The sequence below is a fragment of the Cibotium barometz genome, chromosome 37 (genome assembly GCF_041138505.1).
Source record: "Cibotium barometz isolate CiBa-2024 chromosome 37, ASM4113850v1, whole genome shotgun sequence".
In the NCBI taxonomy this organism is placed as follows: Eukaryota; Viridiplantae; Streptophyta; class Polypodiopsida; order Cyatheales; family Cibotiaceae; genus Cibotium; species Cibotium barometz.
The window spans coordinates 32,581,706-32,604,488 of NC_141082.1; the positions used below are offsets into that span (position 1 = coordinate 32,581,706).

At 45.7% G+C, this 22,783-nt stretch overlaps 1 protein-coding gene across 1 annotated transcript in view; it reads left to right on the forward strand.

Annotated features, from left to right (window-relative positions):
- LOC147617190 (vesicle-associated protein 1-1-like) overlaps window positions 1-22,334 on the forward strand; it is a 39,278-nt gene extending 16,944 nt beyond the window's left edge. The window contains exons 6-9 of the mRNA XM_086776804.1: window positions 7,330-7,482; window positions 7,643-7,681; window positions 7,777-7,854; window positions 21,722-22,334. Coding sequence (XP_086632930.1) covers window positions 7,330-7,482; window positions 7,643-7,681; window positions 7,777-7,854; window positions 21,722-21,856 — 405 coding nt within the window. The 3' untranslated portion in view covers window positions 21,857-22,334. The remainder of the gene's footprint in view (window positions 1-7,329; window positions 7,483-7,642; window positions 7,682-7,776; window positions 7,855-21,721) is intronic.
- The last annotated feature ends 449 nt before the right edge of the window (window positions 22,335-22,783 follow it).

Below are 22,783 nucleotides of genomic sequence, written 5' to 3' on the forward strand. Positions count from 1 at the left end.
TTCCGCTTAATTGTCTTATATGTTGATGATTTATTGATCATTGGCTCACATCTTTCCAAGATTGAACAACTTCGGTAAGATTTAGCTCACCCCTTTGAGATGACTGGTTTAGGACTTCTCCACTTCTTTCTTGGGATGAAGAGCTATCAGTCTTCTGATGACGTGTTTCTTAACCAGTACATATATTTGCAGTAGCTCCTAGAGACATTTGGGATGATCTAGTGCCGTCCAATTTCTTGTCCAATGGATCCTAACTCCAAGCTCTCCCATGATGATGCCTCTCCCCTTTTCGTGGACAGTACACAGTACCGGAGGCTTGTTGGTTCTCTTATTTATTTGACTTACACCAGGCCCGACATTTCTTACAGTTTCAGTGTTCTTAGTCAGGTTTCTTCTGCTCCTCCGCTCTAAGGGTTCTCTGATACTTATCTGGTACCTTGGACTATGGTCTCTCTTTCAGAGGAGCAATTGTGCTTGTTGGATACTTTGATGCTGATTGGGTAGGTGATCAGGGTACTCGACGATCCACTTTTGGTTATTGCTTCACTCTTGGTTTTGATCTTATTTTTTGGAGATCCAAGAAGCTGAATACCTCTTCATAATCTTCTACCGAGACTGAGTACCATACTTATCTAGATACTTGCTGTGAGTTGTTATGGTTGTTCTAGATGTTGAGCAATCTCGATGTACTCTCGGATTCTTTGATCGGTATTCTTACAAATTGCCAGAGTCTCTTGGCGTTGGCTCGAACTTCATCTTTCCATGGCAGGACCAAACATATTGAGGTCCACTCTCACTTTATTCGTGAGTTGGTTGCCGATAGCATCATTACACTGGAGTATTGTCCTTCTCAGGACAACATTGCTGATCTCTTCACCAAATCTCTTCGTTGAGATACTATCGATCAGCATCTTACTCGTATGGGAGTCGGATCCTCGTGTTGGAGCTGAGAGGAGGTGTTGGACATGTCATCTTTACTCCATTTTCTCCCCTTTTTATCTAGATTGTTAGCGGACTATCTTAGCTCAGGTCTCTTTCACACATTTGCTCATCTTGCATGATGGGCAAGCATTATCGAGATGTGTTTCCAGAGGAGGCCACTCATCAAGTAACCTGAAGACTGGAGCTTATAACGTGCAGATCTTGTTGGACCCATGGAGGTTGAGTCTCTTGGAGGGGCTCAATATTTTCTTCTTCTTGTGGATGATTTCACTCGTAAAGTCTGGGTATGTTTTCTGGCTCGCAAGTCAAATGCTTTTGCTAGTTTCAAGACTTGGATTGCGATGGTGGAAAATCAGTCTAGGGATATAGTTTCTTTTCTCCGGACTGATAATGGTGGCGAGTTTATACCGTTTGATAACTTCCTTGCGTCGAAGGGCATTCACTGACATACCACAGTTCCTTACACTCCTTAGCAAAATGGAGTTGTGGAACGAAAGAACCGGATCGTAAAAGAGATGGCTTGTTCATGCAGGTCTTCCTCTTGCTTTTTGGGGTGAAGCTGTGGCTACCTTAGTTTATCTCATTAACCGCTCTCTCACAAAAGCGGTTGAGGGGATGACTCTGGAGGAGGCGTTCATTGGACAGAAGCCTTCTGTTTCTCATCTACGTGTTTTCGGTTGTGTTGCTTATGTGCATGCCCTAGATCAAAAGAGGACCACTCTCGCACCGAAGTCAAAAAGGTGATCTTCATAGGCTACAGTCTGAGATTCAAAGGGTACCGCTTCTGGGATCCAGAGGTTGATGACATTATCATTTCCTGGGATGCTCGGTTTGATGAAAGCTTGTTTGGCATTGACTCCTCTCCACCTAATGCATCTACAGATTTTCTGGATGATCCATTCCTGGCGGATGTTAGTGATCTTATACCTCTTCCACATCCAGCTTCTCCTCGTCCTCCTCCTCCTCCTGGTGCAACTCCGGTGCCAGGTGCTCCTTTACAGCCACCAATTCTTGTTGTACCAGCTTCTGCCACTCCGAGTCCCTCTACGAGTCTTGCTTCGACTCTTGGATTACCCTCACCAGTGCTTACTTCATCACCTCTTCGAGCAGCATCGGATGAGTCCTCTACTACAAGTGGATCTTCTTCCTCTTCACGCTTTGAGAGGAAGGTTGGCCTAGCTCGGTGGGTTCAACAACTCTTTAGAGATTTTGGTCTCAGTGTTGCACAACTCCATAACCAGATCTCTATCTTGGGGTTCCACATCTATCTCATCACACATTGAATTATGCTCTCATGAGTTCTCTCTAGGAGATTGATGAGCCTGAGAGTCCAGAGGAGGCTCTTTCACAGCCGCAGTGGTGGCAAGCCATGGAAGCAGAGATGTCCTCTATTGAGAGGAATCACACTTGGTCTTTGGTGCATTATCATTTTGTATGCGACTGGATCGAGCTGGGACTTCTTCGGCTGGCCTACTGTTCTACCAAGGAGAATGTGGTTGATCTCTTCACCAAACCACTTCCAAGAGCTACTTTGGAGGTGTTACTTTAGCGTGATGGTATTGGACCGCTCCTTTGGCGCTAAAGAGGAGGTGTTGGATTTTATATCATCTCTAGAGGGTCTAAGTTCACCTTTTTCATGCTTGTACTGGTCATTTTATGAGACCTTGCATGTGCATATTTCAGCAGATATTATTTGGGTTTTTTCTACCATTTTTAAGGCATTTTATAGCATTTTTATGCTGCATATTAGCTGTCGGCGTGCTACATAGCTGGCCGACCAGCTCATAGGAGGGGTATATAAGAATGTAGGATGCACACCCTTCCCCTTAGTTTTCATCTCATTCTTGCATATCTGCTGAAGGTCATTGCCTATAGCAACAGTCTCTTATGCTTGCATCTATGGGCTTCCCTAGTGCTCATTTTCAGCAATAATCAACTGTTTCCAGCCTTCTATAGTTTGTGCTTTGGGCCTACAACCTGTGATGCTCTTTCTTTCAAATTTCGCTGAATACTTGAACGATGGAATGATGACTGAAATGCTGCTTATATATGTTTCTATGCTGCTGGTCGGCTAGCATAAGCTGTCGGCCAGTAGCAAATGGACAAAAAATAGCATTAAATGCTATCAAAGATGCGCATGGAAAAAATGTTATTTTTCACTGCTGCCTGACTGCATGCTGAGCCATGCGCCAACTGAGAACTCCTTGTAGCTATGAAGCCTCAGATGTTGTCGGCTGAGTCCTAGTGCTAGCCAGGTGTTGCTACTGTTGTCGGCTGGCTCATAGGGTTGTAAACAACCCTCCAAGGCTGTTGACTGACGCTTGTGGCCATGGGCTGGCCCATAGGCATGCTTTATTATGCAATTAGTCCCTAAATGCTTACCGATGCATACCTAATACTAAGACTGACACTGCATGCACTATCTGATAAATTCTCCAAGTGGGTTAAGAGGAGTGACACATGCAGATTCTCTATGGCTGTGGAGATTGACCTACGTAGCTCGTGCCTGACATGTCCCGGACTTGGGGGGGGGGCATGGCATATGACAAAATATTCCTAAAAAAGTAAATCCTATTGATGAATGATGCATTGATGTAGAGTAGTGTGTCACATAGCACTCTAGTGCAGGGTGCATGTGACAATGCACAACGTCTTCTATGTCTCTTGGTGAAAGCCTTATATCAGAACTTTCAATGCAGAATGTTCTAGAAGAGCATCAGCTAGAAATGGTTGATGAAGCAGAAGTGATAGACCCCGAGCAGATCCTTCTACATCTTTGGAAGCATGGTTCCGGACGATGACTTCGCCAATATTATACCAAGTTCAAAGATCGAGGGACCTATGAAGTCGTTTGACTAGATGAAGAATTCTTCCTCGAGTATCCACAATTATTGGCAGACTACCTCGAAGCCATGAACTTGTTGCCAAGCTAAGTAGGAGGGCATGTCAGGTGCATCCATGCACTGTGGTACACGATGACACACTGGCTCATTGTCACAATCCTCTAGAGATCTGTGCCATACGAAACGATTTCCTGGAGCATGATGGATTCACTCATGTAAGAGTTGGTGACTTTAATGAGTGCTTAGAGTTGGAGACTCTTAAGTCAGTAAGAAGAGTTGGTGACTGTGACTATTGTAGTTCTGCATTCATGCAAGGGTTGGTGACCCGAGTGTCTGCATGAACTCATGAAAGAGTTGGTGACTCTGTTCAGTGAGTATGTTAACTCATGGAAGGGTTGGTGATCCTGGTGAGTTAGTGGGGCTCATGCAAGGGCAATGGCTCTAGTGAGTACAGCATTTGGATCCAGCATGGGTGGTGCGCATGGTCGCGACAGTTTGTGTACAAGATGGCAAGTTGGGAGATTTAATCCGAATCATCGTGCACAAGTATTTGCCTGTGAAGTGCACTTGCATGTGTGACTTGTTTTGTTTGCCTGGACATTGCATGGTATCTTGCTTGTGAATGTCTACGGGAATCGGGGACGCCTGGAGTGCGTGTGCATACTTGTTTGGGACTAAGGCGGTGAATTTTTTGTGTTTTGTAGGTGGTAAGTATGCACACTCAACCTTCTTTAATTATTATTTCTTTGTTTACTAAAGTCTATGTAGGTTCACATTCATTAAAGTTTGGGCGTACAAACTTATAACTTATAATAAGAGACTTCACATCGGGCTGGACTATTTTAATGAACTGGGACCAATTTCTAGGTTTGGGCACCCAAGTATGAACCAAAAACCCACGAGTTGCTAAAAGTGACCCTGGGGGCTATTTTTGCTAGACACGAGTTGCTTTTTTGGGTGCTTGGGGTGTGGAGCAAGGAAGGGCAGCCAAGAGAGCTGGACTACTACTTCTCTAGGGAACATTGGGCTGTTGAACAATAAGGAAGAGACGTGTGTGGCTGGCTGACTCCATCTACTGCTGCCAGACAATTGGGTGACTCATGGAATAGTGAATATTCAGGCTGGCCGACAATGTTTCCTCTTTTCTCTAGTGCTGGCCGGGATGTATACAGGCTACAGGGGCCAGTCGAGTTGCATAATTGCTCCCTAAAGCTGGTTGACTTCCTCTACTGCATCTCTATTGGCTGGCTGTACTGAATTACAGCAACTCTCAGCCATACTTCATGGGTTTCCTTGAGATAGAACAGACACAGGTTGTGCCAGGCTTCAACATAGCTTCATGAGATGCAAAACGATTGGTCTAAGTGCTGTTTTGGCTTGTTCGGAGCTGCTGAATTGCACAATCGTGTGGACAGTCGTGAAACTAAGGAACAATTGGTGGCTGTTAAGCCCAGGTTGGTGACCAAGGGGTTGGTTTCATTGGGTGACTGCTTTGGCCCTAGTTGGTGACCGAGGATCTGTTTTCTCTATTGGGCAGTTGGTGACTGCCTTGATATGGTTGGTGACCGAGAGCTCTGGTGCCATCAGAGGAGTGGAACTGTTGGGCACCCGCATCTTGTACAAGAGATTACTCTGTTGGTAATAAAGATACGGTGACGATACCTAAGGTGGGGGGGGGGGGGGACTGGCCCAACTTCACCCCCTAGTGCTGTGTCATGTGCAAGATTATCATATGTGATATGTACATGATGTATGTGACAGATGTGTTGATTCATGCTTATGTTGAGATGTATGCTGTGATTTGGGCCATTGGTTTTTTGTATTTCACGTGCCCGCTTGTGACACTCATCAACAGTGTAAGAATTATGTACAGTAGTAGTACCTTGATAGGATATTCTGTTGTATGCGGTGACCCCTTTGTGAGCCCCAGTTTGGGACATGGCTTGAGCTACATAGGTTAGTCTCCTAGCCATAGAGGTCTATCAGGTTAGTCCTCTTAACCCACTTTGGAGAATTCGCAAGTAGTCCTCATGTAGGTTAATGTAGATGTCAACCTTAGGAGTAGTATGCATGAGAGGCATGTTAGTTGCATCCATGTAGCAGGGGCCAGCCCTAAGGCCAGCCCAAGGAGGGACAACCTTGCTATGGGTATCAAATATCTTCGCATTCATCAGTAGGACCTAGTCGGCAGCAGTTGGCAACCTTTTGTGTGGTTTGGCAGTAGTCGGCCAGACCAGACAGCAATTGGCCAGGCCAGATTGTAGTCGGCCAGCAGCCAGAGAAAGCCCAAGACCCAGCCAGCATTTAATGTTGAATAAATCAGTCTTGGTAAGTAATAAACAGGCTGACAACATCATAAGCCAACCGACCAGCACCCATATGGACATATAAAAAGGCAAGTCATCCTCAATCCATAAATCATCAGATACAAATCAAGTTCTCAAGCAAATAGTCAAGCATGTGTGCTTAGGCCTTCAGCCTTTGCTACTTCCAGCATTCTTTGTGCTGTCAAGCCATAGGCATCAGAATCTCAGTCTCTTCAAGAGTTCACAGCACACCAGCCCTCAGTCTCAAGCCGGTGTATTCTCTTCGAAGATAGCTTCATAGTCGCCTACAGCTTATGAACAGTCTTGCCCAATGTTTGGTTGCTTTGTCCTTGCTTTTGGCAGTCAGTTAGTCAATTTGTTCGCTCAGTCTTGTGGACACAGTTTAGCTTGTATTCAGTTCTCTAGAAGAAATAAAACAAATACTCTTGCTTGCAGGAGGGGGGGGGGTAGTGGAGTGGGGGGCCTTCAACGGGTAATTTGGGACTCCATCTATTGGCGTCTCGACTACATTTTTTAGTTCATGTATGTTGTTTAAAGGATTGCTAAAGACTCACTAAACTCAGGTTCAAAGAAGGCCTCTTTGTTTCACACGGTCCTAGCTTGGCGTATGCTACATTTTTTTTTGACCCATACAAATATCACGCTCAAATAAGTGAATGCTACATTGCACACTTATCTTATCCACTTATAAGATTGTGTGTTACAACCCTTTTAGGGGCTGTTCCCCCCCCCCCCCCCCCCACACACACACACACGGGTTCAAACACTTGAGGGTCCAAATCCCAAGAAGCACGTCTGTGTATTTTATGGCCAGCCAGGGCAGCCAAAAGTGATGTTGTATTGTTGGGAGCAGGACCAAGACAGCGCTCAAGTGAGCTGATACCCAACTTGGACTGTTTGGCGGGGCTGCTTGATGCAGTCTTTTGGGGCTGGTGCCACTGGTGCTCCAGTTAGGGAGCACACAGTGAAGAAGAGTTTGCAGCCCTTTTGTGTTTCGGAAACCAGAAGCAAACGTTTGGCTATTTGTCCTCTCACTTGTGCAATAACAGCTTTTTTTTCTTCTTATTTTTAGAAGGGTGACATTTGCGTTCAATGTGGGCAAGCTTTTTTTCATAATTCGTTCGTTTTATCTAGTGTAATACTATTTATAAGACAGTTCACCATTGGATCATTTTACACAATTGATGTGTTTGTATTTACATTACATTGTTGAACAGTTCAGCAAAGAACATGGAAAAGAAGTTTCAGAGACAAAATTGAGGGTCATCTATGTCTCACCACCTCAGCCTCCTCCTCCTGTGCCTGAAGCAGCAGATGAGGGTATTTCACCTGGAAGTGTGTACAATGGTGATCATAGCTTTTATGATTCTGTAAGATGCAAACCTTATAAGATGTGTTCTCTTGCTTGAGAGTATGCTTTGCAGAGTTAGACTTTTGCCTAGCCTCCATAAACTCAGTTGACTTGTTCAAAATAATTGAAGAAAGGTAAGAGGCAAAAAGTTTTAATCCTCAAAGGCCTAATTTTGGCAGGGAAGAGATGAGGGTGATCTGAAGGCAAAGCTTGCAGAGGTCAGAGTTGCAAGATTTTACTTGAAATTGTGTCATAGCACTAACTTGTACGGCGTTTTGTTAAAATACCTTGTTTTTGGGTTTCTTTCTGGCAGACTCGAGCACAGGTTGCAAGATTGACCGAGGAGAAGAAAGCTGCTTTACAGAAGACTCAACAACTGCAGGAAGAAGTAGTAAGTGAATTTGGTGAATTTCAGATAGTTTGAAGAAGCATAGTAGTCTATGAGATGAGTAATATTGTTGATTTAATGTATACGAGGCAGAAGTGGAAAGTTTTCAACAAGCTATTTACATGGTGGAAGAGTCGTTTAATATTGTATGATAGAAGTGGATGGAGAACTAGAATTAGCTAACTATAAGTAACCACAAAGTATTGCATGGAAGGGTGCCACCTTGTTAGGTTTTCCCCTTTGCAGGGTTTGCCACTCCCTCCCTATGCAACATCCAACGAACTCCCAAATACACACAAACCAATCATAGAAGTGGCCAGCAGGCTACCTACCAACCATGGCTAAGCACCCCTAAGCTTGTAGCTAGACCAACACCAAGCCATGCTTGTTGCTCAAACTCCTGTACCCATACCACACCATCCAATGTATGGCAAAGCACGGCCTAGGCCTCACTTGCGTCTTGATTCCCAAGGAGTGGTGGATAGCTCACGAGGTCACTTATTTAGGCTTGATTTGTAATAAAAGCACACCTAATAATAAATAGGTATTTTCACAACTAGCCGATGCCAGAAATCATTTGTAACCTTAGGTGTCCCACCCATAGATGCAAGCCCAACCTCAGATATAACAGCCAGATTATGGTCTTTAGGGCCAGAAGACCCTCTGACTTCCCCCTAGGTTTGTTTGCCCCCCTGTCGTGGCTTTATTTGTGTAGTTTGTGAAGGTTTTTGCTATTGCACGTGTGATGGATTTTGCCGTCAATTTTGGTTCTTGCTCTTAAGGGCTAGAATTTGCTCTTTGAGCTTTCCAAAGGAAGGTCTCTTTGACAACTCAACAAGCCTAAGTTTGTGATATGTATGATGTCTACCCAAGGTGGTTTTAGCTGGGGATGGTTTTGAAATGTACCTTGCAGACCCTCTCTGTCATGTGCATCAGCAATGCCATGGACATTTCTAGGGCTAAATCCAGAAGGGGCAAGCAGATAAAGATTATGAACCAATAGAACCAGAAGGTAGGAGCTTCAGGTGACTCATCTGAGGTGGACATGGAGCAAAGCATGATCAGATGGCTGTCGGCTGCAGGACAGTGGATGCTGGCTGCCAGAGGAGCTGTCGGCTTACGTCAGCAGAGGGGTGGGCAGCATGCGCATCAAAGACAAGGACCAGCAGCAGTCGGGCAGGGCAAAAAGGGGATTGTTTGGACATGGAACTGGCCGACCAGCAGTCGGCCAGCATAAAGTGTCAAAAGTCCCATATAAATAGGGATCCTTGCTCCTTGGTTTATTCATTCTCTCCCACTAGGGGATTGGATCATTAGAGGTCCCATAGGGGACAGATTTTAGGGTTAGCTACCTTTTTATGAAGGCAGCCCATGGCTGCAAAGATATGTACCTTTTTGTACCATAGTATATACTGAATTTCCAGCACTTCACTCTCTCTCTCTCTACTCTCTCTCTACCTGCGTTTTTGCATCAGATGGTGCTTTTCTGCATCAGAAGGTTTTCAAGAGTGTTTAGGGCTGAAAGAAGACTACCCAGAGCTTCCGCGCGTTACATTGGTATCAGAGCATCAGGCTCAGCAAAGCTAAACGCTGAATCAGTCCCAGATGATGGTGTACAGGTCCAAGGTACAGGAAAGTACACGGATTCGAAGCCCAAGGCGGGAACACAGATCGGGAAGAACTCCCAGGAGGTTTGTTGGTGGTGTTCCACAGTGCCAGATGGGGATGGCAATTCCGTGAGCCAGATAGGTTCTAAGGGAACGGTCCCAAGGGAGGTTGATCCTCCAAGGGTGATGTGAGAGTGCCAGACTCAGTTCTAGGAACGAAGACCAAGACGGTGTTCAGAGCCGGGGCAGGAATGGATTGTGGACTAGAGGAAGAACCGATGCATAGATCTTCATCAGAGACAGAGTGGTTTGGAGAACAGAACGGATTTTCAGAGAAAAAGGTTTGCCAGGGATGGATGATGACAGAGGGACTTCAGGAACAGGATTGGGATGATGACAGTCATCCAAGAGCAGGTTGGATTCCCGTCATCAAGTTTAGCAGAGGGGGATGTCATGTGCATCAGCAATGCCATGGACATTTCTAGGGCTAAATCCAGAAGGGGCAAGCAGATAAAGATTATGAACCAATAGAACCAGAAGGTAGGAGCTTCAGGTGACTCATCTGAGGTGGACATGGAGCAAAGCATGATCAGATGGCTGTCGGCTGCAGGACAGTGGATGCTGGCTGCCAGAGGAGCTGTCGGCTTACGTCAGCAGAGGGGTGGGCAGCATGCGCATCAAAGACAAGGACCAGCAGCAGTCGGGCAGGGCAAAAAGGGGATTGTTTGGACATGGAACTGGCCGACCAGCAGTCGGCCAGCATAAAGTGTCAAAAGTCCCATATAAATAGGGATCCTTGCTCCTTGGTTTATTCATTCTCTCCCACTAGGGGATTGGATCATTAGAGGTCCCATAGGGGACAGATTTTAGGGTTAGCTACCTTTTTATGAAGGCAGCCCATGGCTGCAAAGATATGTACCTTTTTGTACCATAGTATATACTGAATTTCCAGCACTTCACTCTCTCTCTCTCTACTCTCTCTCTACCTGCGTTTTTGCATCAGATGGTGCTTTTCTGCATCAGAAGGTTTTCAAGAGTGTTTAGGGCTGAAAGAAGACTACCCAGAGCTTCCGCGCGTTACACTCTCTCACTTGTGTACTCCAGGGTTGTTCTAGTGTTCTGGAAGGGCATGGGGCAGGAAGGCATGGCTGAAGCGGATTAAGGGTAGAACTTTTAGAGTTTTGTAAGTTTGTTGATGTTGAGTGGTCTGGTGGCAAGTTGGGGAAGTTGCCTTTGGTTCTAGGTAAAGTAGTGGTCAGGTCAATGGTATTGTTTTTCCACAGTTGGCTAGGGATAGGAGTTGGTTGTGAATTAACTAGGTACTTGTTGAATAGCTTTCTTCTCTTGGTGAGAACAAGGGAAACAGGCTGTCCAGTGTCACTATCTCGGTAACAACTTACTTCTATTGAGGCCACCCCACCAGTAGGTGGCTGTAAGAAGTTTGGTGGCCTTGTTGATGCATGGATGAGCAGCAGAAGGCAGCTGTTCCTTTATCAAAAGGATGTCACCTGAAACACAAATGTGTTATGGCAATGGAAGGGTTATGCAACAAATATTGGTATTTTTGGAGGATAAGGTGAAAGTTACCTAAACTGTAAACATGACAAGAAAATCAGTTGCAATATTAGAACTCTTTCAGTTGCAATATTAGAACTCTTTCATCACTTTGTATGAAAGAGTTGTGTTAGTTACCACATTGTGCATGACTCGTGTAGAAGTTAAGGACAATTTGGAGCCTGCTCCAAGGCTTGATATGTGTTTCAAAAACGTTTCTTAAGTTTCTTAACTTTACGAAAATCTTACTCATAAAAATTAGTACATCAATGAAAGTAAAAACTCAAGTGCAACCTTTGTACATGCATAAATATATCCTTTTCTTTCCTAAATAGTAGACATGAGATGTCGATATTCCATACCGATAAAAAAATAGTGGTACTTTTGATGACGTTTATACCAAATTAAAGCATCATTAGATAGCATGCCTTAATAACAATAGTGCAGAACGTTCATTAATCATGCTTTATTTTTGCAAGATAAACACAAATTACAAGTCCAAAACTGATTTTCAATCTTTTAGAAACAAAAAAAAGTTATGAGAATAATTATTGACAAAGCTAATTTTCAATCCCATAATTTTGGAACCGGCTTTGGGAGAGTTTGCAGCCCAGAGTCACTCTTTTCCTTTGGCAGTTGGTTCACAGGAGCCTTGCGGGTTGATACTTGGTTGGCGATTGTTGGCTTCTCGCTGTAGGGTGTAGATTTCACCAGGACTTCTACACCATTGCCTTTGGGATTGCCTAGGCGGATTCTCAACTTTTCATAGCAGATTGATCATTGCGGGCTTCTCGAGCAGTCATTTGGGGGCCATTGTGTGGGCCATGGAGGCAAGTCTGGCTCTTCTCTATCGGGAGGATGGTGACGGCATCACACTCCAGCTTACATGCTTTAGGATTAAATCAACACTGCATCTATGGCCCAGGTGTCCCCTTGGACGCCTGACACTAATACAGACCCAAGATGGGAGATCATTAGTAGCATCACGGCCTAGCACATTTGTGGCGTGCATGTTGCAACGAGGCCAATGAGGGCCCTCTCAGCCGCCTTGCAGACTTGGAGTAGTGGTCCCTTCCTCACTCACAAAGACAACGATATTACTTGGCCCTACATGCCAGTGTGGCTTTTCTTCCCTCCCCCCTAGGATGTCGTCTCCCTCCAAGAGCAGCTAGCCATGGAGGGAGCGTCTTTTTTTTTGAGCACTTTACCTCAGTAGAGGGTTGTAGTCCACCAAAGGCATGTACTTGGTGTAAGAAGTCAATCTAATCAAGCCAACATTGAGTCATGCAATTCTCTCTCTCTCTCTCTCTCTCTATATATATATATATATATATATATATATATATATATCGTATTTGTTCCTCGCTGTCTGCACAGCAACTCTCTATTGTATTTGTTCCTCGCTGTCTGCACAGCAACCCACCATGTAAGATCAAACATGATATCAGAGTCACGTATGCTAGTCGTATATGCTGCTTGTGCACCATGATCGACTCCTTGCAGCTGTGCACCATTGTCTCTGGTGAGTCTCTAGTGCCCCCAACCAATCTGGTGCCTTGCTACGCCATCTCCGCATGGTGCTCCTTCACCCGCTTGTAAGCACAGTCGCTAGTTGTGCACAGGTCGAGATCCCTGCTGGCGGTAGTTCCTGCTAGCGATCGCCTGCTGCCTTGCTCTCCCCAGTGCCGCCTCTCCTGTAGCCCCTTGTCACGTGCATCCCGCACTTGGATGCCACGTAGACATATCTGTACAGAAGGTGCAGGACTTGGGATGGTGAACTGGTCCCATGTGAGCCCAATCCGGGACGAGTCAGCAAGGGATCCATCTCAGTCGTCTGAGGTCAGGTGTGCATTGTCCTGCACATGAGTCCAAGGTTAGGTGTGCACTGTCCTGCACATGAAACAGTGCCTCCCTCTGGAATGATGTCAGTGATTCTGTGTATCTGGTATGGTACCGGATGCCAGATCACTGTGTAGTTAGTTAGAGTTTGCTTTTAGAACAAGGGGCCAGCCCATAGGGCTACCCCAAGTCTTAATGTGGGCATGGGGATGGTGTGAAACCACCCCCATGAGGGCCAGGAAGGCCCTGGCTGAACCCACCAGCCATGGAGGGGCTGTAGGACAGCCCTAGGGGCAGGCTAAAGGCAGACATGCAGGAGATGCAACCTTTGTATGGCTGTAGGGCAGGTATGGGGCAGCCCATACAGGCTGCCCAGCCCTCAGAATGTTTGCAAAAGCATTGTCCAGCCATGTAGAAGCATGCGCATAATGCCCAGCCAAAAAGGGAAAGAAGCGCTGGAATTTATGTGATTTTTTCAGCATTAAATGCTGATATACTTAGTCGTGGGTCATTTAATGCTGGCCGCCTGGACTTCAGCTGGCCGACTGCTCTAGGTGGAGTAGTATAAATAGGAGAGTCCATAATCCCATTAGTTCATCTCATTTCTCACCAAGAGCTCAAGCATAAAAGGGGCTAGACAAGCCAAGAAGGTGCTAAGCAAAGGGGTGAAGGACTGCAGGTCAAGGGCAGGGAATTCCCAGCCAAGGAAAGTCAAGATTTTTGTATTTTCTTTTCAGATTTACATCATTCTAATAAAGCAAATACACCATCCGTGGTGGGGGCCCTACAGAGGGTATTTGGGACCCAATACTGTGTCCTCTCTCTCTCTCTCTCTCTCTCTCTCTCTCTCTCTCTCTCTTTCTCTTTTCTGCACACCTTCATTCAGTTTGTGCGTTAATTCCGTCGCGAAAGGAGTGCTGATTTTATGAGCATTGAAGTTACCGATTCTTCTCCGAAGCTCCCGCATGTTACAGTGGTATCAAAGCCTACTTCAAGTGCAAAGATTCAGCAAAGAAACTAGAATTTTTTCTCGCTCGTGTGGTTGGTTTTTAGATGTCGGTGGACTACCCCTTTCGGAGTGACCCCTGTCCCTCGAAGGACGGTTGGTTTCAGCCTCCGGAAGCCTCTTCCCGTCTCCCACACAGATACTGGATGGTCAGATTGCGTTCCGGAAAGGAAGTGCATTTTTCTGCTATGGCGAGCTTCGACGACGAGAGAGACCAAGAACCATGGGACCAGAGTGCACCAGGCAGCCCAGCTAGGGCACCAGGCTTGAGTGTTACAGATATGTTCCAGCAGATGATGCGAGCAATCGGGCAGACCATACAACCAAGTTGGACGAGCAGAAGGCGCAGATCTTGGCTCTGGAAGAGCGTACCCGTTCTCCAGCGTCGCGTTTTCCATCTCCTCCTCCCTCTCCTTCCGTATCCTAGATTCCAGATCCTCGACACAGGGACTCTTTTGCGGAGTCACGACTGCAGCCGAGCTCTTTGCTTGAGTTGCAGATGCGTGCATTGGAGATCTGACAACATGAAGACGAAGCCATGCAACGCGTGGAGCATGAGCGTTACCTAGTAGCTTTGGATGCTAGATTGACACCGGCGGCGCTCTCGAATCATTTTCTCGAGAAAATGAACTTTAGTAAGTATAATGGTAAACTCGATCCCACAACTCTCTATTCATGGTTACATCAGTTTGAAGCTTACTTTACCGCAGTTAGAAAAACGGATACTGATAGAGTGATCTTAGCCAGTTGGTAAGGTGAGGCCATTCCTTGGTGGACTCAGTGGGCTCATGCTCACACCAGATTAGGTATGGCAGCTTATATGTGGGACGAGTTTGTCCGCGACCTTAAGCAGCGGTTTCTACTGCCCCACTACCTTGAGCGTCTCGAAGACGAGTTCAGGGGAGCGCGTCAGAACGCGCAACCAGTCCTTCAGTTTGCCAATAGAATTTCGACCTCATGTTTGCAATTAGGCTTATGTGATTCGGACAAGAAAGGACAGTTTTTGTATGGCCTTGACACGCAAATCCAATGGGAGGTGCGTATGTTTAGGCCTGCCACCTTTGAAGACGCACTCTCGCTTGCGCAGTGTAGAAATGAAACATAATGGTGGAAAGCCCAAGACTTCCCAGTCGGCTTCTCCCAAGGCTACTGCCTCGGGGGGCAAAGGCCAAAACGAGACGGGGTCTTCCCCAGGACAGAGCCCGGTAGCCTTTGGCTCCAAGAACTCGAACAATACGTCTAAGCTTACTCCAGACCAGAAAGCAGAGGTAGGCAAGACAGGTGGCAAGTTGAGTGCTGAGGAGCTTTCTTAGTACAAGAAGGAGGGTAGATGTTTCGGGATTGTCCTAAGAAGCCTCCAAAGCCCGCCGTCGCTGCCTCCACAGCTTCCGTGGTGAGCTCAGCTCCCACATAGACCCCAGCGGCTAATCCTAGTTCTTCAAACCCCGGTGCTTCAGTTGGAGCAATTATTAGCCGGGAGCTCGAAGATAAGCAGAAGGGCGCCCATGACGAGGAGTATGAGCGCAATGAATTGCTCAAGTCCTTTGGCTACATAGGTGGCCAGAGAGTCGTTGTCTTGTTTGACAACGACAGCATGGAGGATGTGGTCACGGAACAGCCGTTAGGCGTGCTTGTTTTGACCTGACTTCGGTGGACAAACAGGTTGAGGGTTTTAGCACATGCATGACAATGAGCGTCAAGTATGAAGCTCTAGGTGCTAAGTTAGTTATTCAGGGCATAGAATTTGTGCGTGATTTTATGGTTGCCTCTCTTGTAGGAGCAGACATAATTTTGGGTATTCAGTGGTTTCACAAGTTTCTTCGTGATGTTAAGTGGGACAAGCACACGTTCCAGATCAATCGGAATGTGTCAAACGCCCCGGTGACCATTAAGTGTGAGCTAGGAATTCCGAACTTTTCGCTCGTAAGCCACTTAGAGGCTAACCGAGCAGTCAGGAAAGGCGCACAGTGTTCGATGATTTACATCGAGACAGCCCTGACGGTGGCCAATGCTTTCGAGAAGTACTTGGCTCTCCATGAAAAGTTCTAGAAGATTTTTCTTGGGGATAGCCTCCCTCCCCAGCTCCCCCCGTCCAGATCGGAGGACCACAAGATTGACCTCCTTCCAGGCTCGGAATCCCCGAGCAAGTTTCCGTATCGCCTTTCTAAGGCAATGGAATCGGAGAGTTGGACCGCCAACTCCAAGAATTGTTGCAATCTGGCTTCATCCGCCCCAGCGTGTCGCCATTTGTAGCACCGATCTTATTTGTCAAGAAGAAAGATGGGTCTTCCCGTTTGTGTGTCGATTATCGTGCACTCAACAAGCTGACTATCAAGAGCAAATTCTCGATGTCTTGAATTGATTATATTCTCGAGAGGCTGAATGGAGCAAAGGTGTTCTCGAAACTTGATTTAAAGAGTGGATACCACCAGGTGCGGATTGTGGAGGGGGAGATCCCCAAGACAGCCTTCTGTACGGAAGGGGCCCACTATGAATTTGTGGTCATGCCATTTGGCTTGACGAACGTCCCAGCTACATTTAACCGCATGATGATGCGTGTTTTCCGGGATTTGATTGGAAAGTGTGTTTTCATATTTCTGGACGACATACTGGTATTTTCAGCTACGGTTGAGCAGCATGACATTGATGTGGAGAAAGTCCTTAAGTTGCTGGAAAGCAACGAGCTCTACGTCTATGAAAAGAAGTCGGAATTTTATCTGTTCCAGGTGCATTACTTGGGATACATAATTAGTGCAAAAGGCATTCGACTTGATCTGGCTTAAGTAGATGAGATTGTCAATTGGGAAGTACCTCAGACAACCTACGACATCGGATCATTTGTGGGGATATGCTAGGCATACTCCACACATCGACAAGTTTTCTGATCTCTCGGCAGATCTCACTGATCTGCTAAAGGGAGTGAAGACAAGAAGGCAAAAGATTCGAATGACTCCACGAGCGTTGGCACTTGCCTTCTGGAACGAACCATTTCAGGTGATCACCGATGTGAGTAACATCGCATTACATGTCTCGTAAGTTACTTACTGCCCGCAGAGAGAAACTACTCAGTCTATGATCGTGAACCCCTAGCAGTTATACAGGCCTTGAAACATTGGAAACACTTTCTGTATGGCTGTGGCTTTGAGGTTCGCACTGACCATCAGGCATTACGGTGGATTCAGACAATGCCAAGTGCACAGTGGAGTGATCGACAATACCGTTGGAGTCAGATATTCCAGCAATTTGGTGGTATGATTGAGTACCTTCCAAGAAAGGCCAATCCGGTGGCCGATGCTTTGAGTAGGAAGGGGTAGGTGACTATGATTCAAACCACTAGACTCGATCTTGTTGGTATAGGACTAGATGACATGAAGCACATGTATGCGGATTCCGAGGAATTCGGTACACTGTGGGAACAGACATTGGATGCCACAGGACCATGCCACTTTCTGATACGCGATGGTTGGCTTTTCTACAAAGGCCGACTGTGTGTCATGAAGTCGTTCAGGGAAGCTCTTCTCCATGATGTCCATATCGCCATTACAGGTGGTCATAGGGGCATGAATTCGACTTTGGAGAAATTGGAACGGCAATATTATTGGCCAAAGATGAGGCGAGATGTGTTTACATATGTACAACGTTGTGATATTTGTCAAAAGGTGAAAGCTCCTTGTGGAAAGAAGATAGGGTTGTTACAACCCTTGTCAATTCTTGAGGGTCCTTTCGAAGATATTTCAATGGACTTTGTCACGAATCTGCCCCCTAGTCCAAGTAAGCGTAATACGCAGTGCTTAACTATCGTTGATAGATTTAGCAAATTTGTTATGCTTATTCCTTGCAGGGCCAATGTGACCGTCGAGGATGTTGCCCAATTGTTCATTCGGCATTGGTACCCGATTGGCGGGATTCCTAGGACCATAGTGTCAGACCGCGATGCCAAGTTTACCAGTCATTTTTGGAGGGCATGTTTGATAACTTTGGTACTAAATTGAATTTTTTCAGTGCATTCCACCCACAGACGGACGGCCAGACAGAGATATACAACCAGTTGGCCTTTGATGTGCTGAAGTGTTATGTCCACGATCAGCAAGGTAAGTGGGAATCATATTTGCCTTTAGTTCAAGCTGTTTTGAATGATTCTTTTTCTTTAGCTATTGGCAGGACTCCATATGAGGCAGCATTTGGAAGACCTTTCCAGTCATTGTTGACTAGGACCTCATCTTTAGTACCTGAAGCGAACAGAGCGACGGAGTCTTACCAGGAGATTTTAGAGTTAGTAAAAGACAGATTGACTAAAGCGTAAGAGGCCTACACTCGACAGGCCAATAAAGACCGAAGGGATATGAAGTTTTCGGAAGGGGATTGGGTTTATCTTCGGATTATGAAGCAAAGATTGAAACAGGTGAGCAAGCGATGTTCAAAGTTGTCTTTCAGGAGCTTCGGACCTTTTCTCATCAGGAAAAAGATTAATGAGGTGTCTATGCAGTTAAAGCTACCTCTGAGTTGAACTATGCACGATGTGTTTCATGTCAGTTGGTTAAAGCCATATGCAGGTCCTATTCCTTTAGAAGTCAAAGACGAAGCGGAACGAGATATTGTTGATGAAGCAGAAGTTATGGTTCCAGAACAGATCCTTCTGCACCGTTTCAAGCATGGCTCAGGCCGAAGACTACGACAGTTCCTCACGAAGTTTCAAGACCAAGGGACCCATGAAGCGGTATGGCTTGACAAAGAGTTTTTCGAAGACTATCCGGCGTTATTGACGGATTATTTGGAGGCTATGCAGCTTCCGTCAAGTCAAGCAGAAGGGGATGTCACGTGCATCTTGCACTTGGATGCCACGTAGACATATCTGTACAGAAGGTGCAGGACCTGGGATGGTGAACTGGTTCCATGTGAGCCCAGTCCTGGATGAGTCAGCCAGGGATCCATCTCAGTTGTCCGAGGTCAGGTGTGCATTGTCCTGCACATGAGTCCAAGGTCAGGTGTGCACTGCCTTGCACATGAAACAGTGCCAGTCCGCGTTGTGAGTCTCCCTCTGGAATGATGTAAGTGATTATGTGTATCTGGTATGGTACCGGATGCCAGATCATTGTGTAGTTAGTTAGAGTTTGCTTTTAGAACAAGGGGCCAGCCCATAGGGCTACCCCAAGTCTTAGTGTGGGCATGGGGATGGTGTGAAACCTCCCCCATGAGGGCCAGGAAGGCCCTGGCGGAACCCACCAGCCATGGAGGGGTTGTAGGACAGCCCTAGGGGCAGGCTAAAGGCAGACATGTAGGAGATGCAGCCTTTGTATGCCTATAGGGCAGGTACGGGGCAGCCCATACAGGCTGCCCAGCCCTCAGAATGTTTGCAAAAGCATTGTCCAGCCATGTAGAAGCATGCGCATAATGCCCAGCCAAAAAGGGAAAGAAGCGCTGGAATTTATGTGATTTTTTCAGCATTAAATGCTGAAATACTCAGTCGTGGGACATTTAATGCTGGCCGCCTGGACTTCAGCTGGCCGACTGCTCTAGGTGGAGTAGTATAAATAGGAGAGTCCATAATCCCATTAGTTCATCTCATTTCTCACCAAGAGCTCAAGCATAAAAGGGGCTCGACAAGCCAAGAAGGTGCTAAGCAAAGGGGTGAAGGATTGCAGGTCAAGGGCAGGGAATTCCCAGCCAAGGAAGGTCAAGATTTTTGTATTTTCTTTTCAGATTTACATCATTCTAATAAAGCAAATACACCATCCGTGGTGGGGGCCCTACAGAGGGTATTTGGGACCCAATACTGTGTCCTCTCTCTCTCTCTCTCTCTCTCTCTCTCTCTCTCTCTCTCTCTCTCTCTTTTCTGCACACTTTCATGCAGTTTGTGCGTTAATTCCGTCGCGAAAGGAGTGCTGATTTTATGAGCATTGAAGTTACCGATTCTTCTCTGAAGCTTCCGCATGTTACACCCCTTTGTCCACGCCTTGTGCCTGCTTGCAGCTAGCCTCTGCCTCGGCTCTAGGATCGCCGTTGCTGCTCCGCCCGCCGGCCAGCTGGTCTGCCAGTACGCCGTCTGTACAACCCAGTTGGGTGCCTTCTCCTCGTGCTCCGACGTTGAGAAAGCTGTTGCTGTCATTAGTATTGGAGTTGACGCAAGTGCTACAATCATGGAATTCAATATTTGTTTTGGCTTCCCACAAATCAAGTGACATATGTCTTCAACATTTATAATATTCAAGTAAATTATCATGGAGACCAATAGAGCTGGCATGGCGATTGAAAAATTCAATGGGAGCAACTTCCCAACATGGGAGTTCAATATTTGTTTGGGGCTTCCCACAGATCACGTGACATATGTCTAGTTACCGCCTTCAGCATTTATAATATTCAAGGATCATGGAGACCAATAGAGACAACATGGTGATTGAAAAATTCAATGGGAGCTACTTCCCAACATGGCAAATAAAGATGCGTCTCTTGATGATGAGAGATGGCATTTGGAATGTGGTCAATGACACGGACCTCAAACCAAGCAATGGAGTGGAAAAGATTTGCACATGGAATGATCGTAATGACAAGTCCATGGTGCTCATCGGGCTTGGGTTGTTCGACAACCTGATTGATCACGTGGACTTCACCAAAAGCTCAAAGGAGGTATGGGACAAGTTGGAAAACTTCTTTGGTCATAAAATCATAAACTCCAAAGTCTTAAGCAAAAATTCTTCCGCTTAAAAATGAATGAAAGAGAAACCTTGGGAGAACATTTTAGCAACCTAGGCTACATAATACAACTCTCTGGCTTGGGAGTTGTGGTGGATGAGGATGACAAGAAAGAAAGCTGTGCTTTTCTTTCTCCTCATCCACAACAACTCTCTGGCTTGGGAGTTGTTGTGGATGAGGATGACAAGTATAGAAGAGGTTTCAAAATTTTCTAAAACCTTGAATGTACTAAGGGTAGCTCGGGAAATGACCTATGGTGAGATGATTGCAGTTCTCATAGACGAAGGGGAAAAAGAAAACAACTATGAGATGCAACCTAGGACACATAGAGGACATATGCTTCAAGAAGATGGCCAAGGAGCAAGAGAAGGTACATGCAAACATGGTGGCACAAGATGAAGAAGTCGTCCAAGAAGCAGAAGCCTTAGGAATGGAACATGCAGCTATTGTCATGGATAATCTTCTTCTAAAAGAGGAAGATTACGATTGGGCTTTCTAAAAGCTAATATGTGTGAGTCATTGGAACTCTCCCTGGGTGGTTCCCCAAATTGATTGTAATAAATGTTGTGTGTGTCGGTCTTTCCTTCTATGTGTGTAATAACCCTTGAATCTTATAAAAGGCTTGAATTTTCTACACAACCCTGTTTAGGTCAAGGGGTGGTCATCCTGACAAACGGATGTAGGCTGTCATTTGTTATATCAGGCCTGACATGAGAGTTCAGGTGCTGGTGCGATTGTCTCTCCATTGAGCACATGGTGCAGTCTAGAGTCCAAACCACGATGACTATTGAAGGTTTTTCAAGCATCTCCACCTTTGCTCCATAGGGCGGTTTGTTAGGATTCAGAGCGTAATGTGTGAATAGCCCCTAAAAGGGTTTTAAAGGGTTGTGTATATGTGTAAACTTATTCATGTATATGTGTGTACACGTGCAAAAGTGTGAATGCAACACAGGAGCTTAATGGGGCAGGGTCTCATTGCACAACATTCCAACCTCCTGAGCCCCATGCTTACTGCTTTGTCTCTAAATTAAGGAATTTGGTTATGCTTTTGTATGCTTGCTTGCTGCAGTTCAGCTGATGGTACTGTATTGTATTTACAACACAATCAAAGCTCGATAATCTGTCTTTTTTTGGGGTCATTCTTTTAATCAGGTTGTTTTGGGTGAAATCACAGACATCAATAGCATTAAAGACTGGAGGGAGCTATCAGACAGCATTGCAGCCCAGCACAGCATCAGGCTTCTCTTTCTTGTTTGTTTTGGCAGTTGGGTTGTTGGGGATTATAGTGGGCTACTTTCTGCGTGCTTAGGCATAGACATCATGGGTTTTTCAAATAGCTATTACTACTACGCACACTGGGGTTTTTCTGCTGCAGCAGTTTGGATCTAGTCAGATGAGCTGACTCGTTAGTTTTGGGTGTTTCTTGTCTTGTAGATGGACAGGGGTCTTTCAAGTAGTGGAGTCTGTTTATTGAGACCAGTGTTAATGGACAGGCTGAAGTGCTGTTGTAATCTGTACTCCAATCATAAAATGAAGAAGTGAAGAGGGTGAGGCAAGGACAGCATCTTATGTGTGATTTGTATAAGGGAAGAGGATAGCTGCTTCTCGTGTGGGAAGTGGTGCAATTGCCCAACCAAGTACTTGTGTGTGTGTGTGTGTGTGTGTGTGTGTGTGTTTAGTGCTAGCCTTCATGATGGTTGAGTCTGCCCTTTACCTCTGCAGAAGGTGATGAAAACTCAGTTCAATGTTTTATGTATATGAAGAATTGTGTACTAAGGTTGCTATCTGTTTGCACAAATTGGCACCTACACTTGGGTGCTGATGATGTTAGGGGGGGTGTGATACAAGTAGTTTATGCTATGCATGATGGAGTTGATTTGAAACTGTCGTTGAGTCAAGATCACATTTGGTTTTTGTTAAGTTTGGGAAATAACCTAAACTTTACATTGGTGTATAACTTAATCTAGTCTTTTCTTAATATTGTTTAAAGTATACTCCTCCAAGATCGCTTGTTAAAAAGTAAGAAGGATATCATAAACATTGACTTAAAAAAGTTATAACAATCTGGTTGCACAGTGTAAGCAAGTGCGAGTCAAGTTAATGGTACGAGTTGAAGCTTCTTATAGAAGGGTTTGGTGAAGGTTGCGAAGAGGTGGTGTCATGGGTGCCTTGATGTCTGCTTGCATCTTGCTGCTTAGATTTGGCGACCTTGAAAGATTTTTTAGTTGCGCACCAC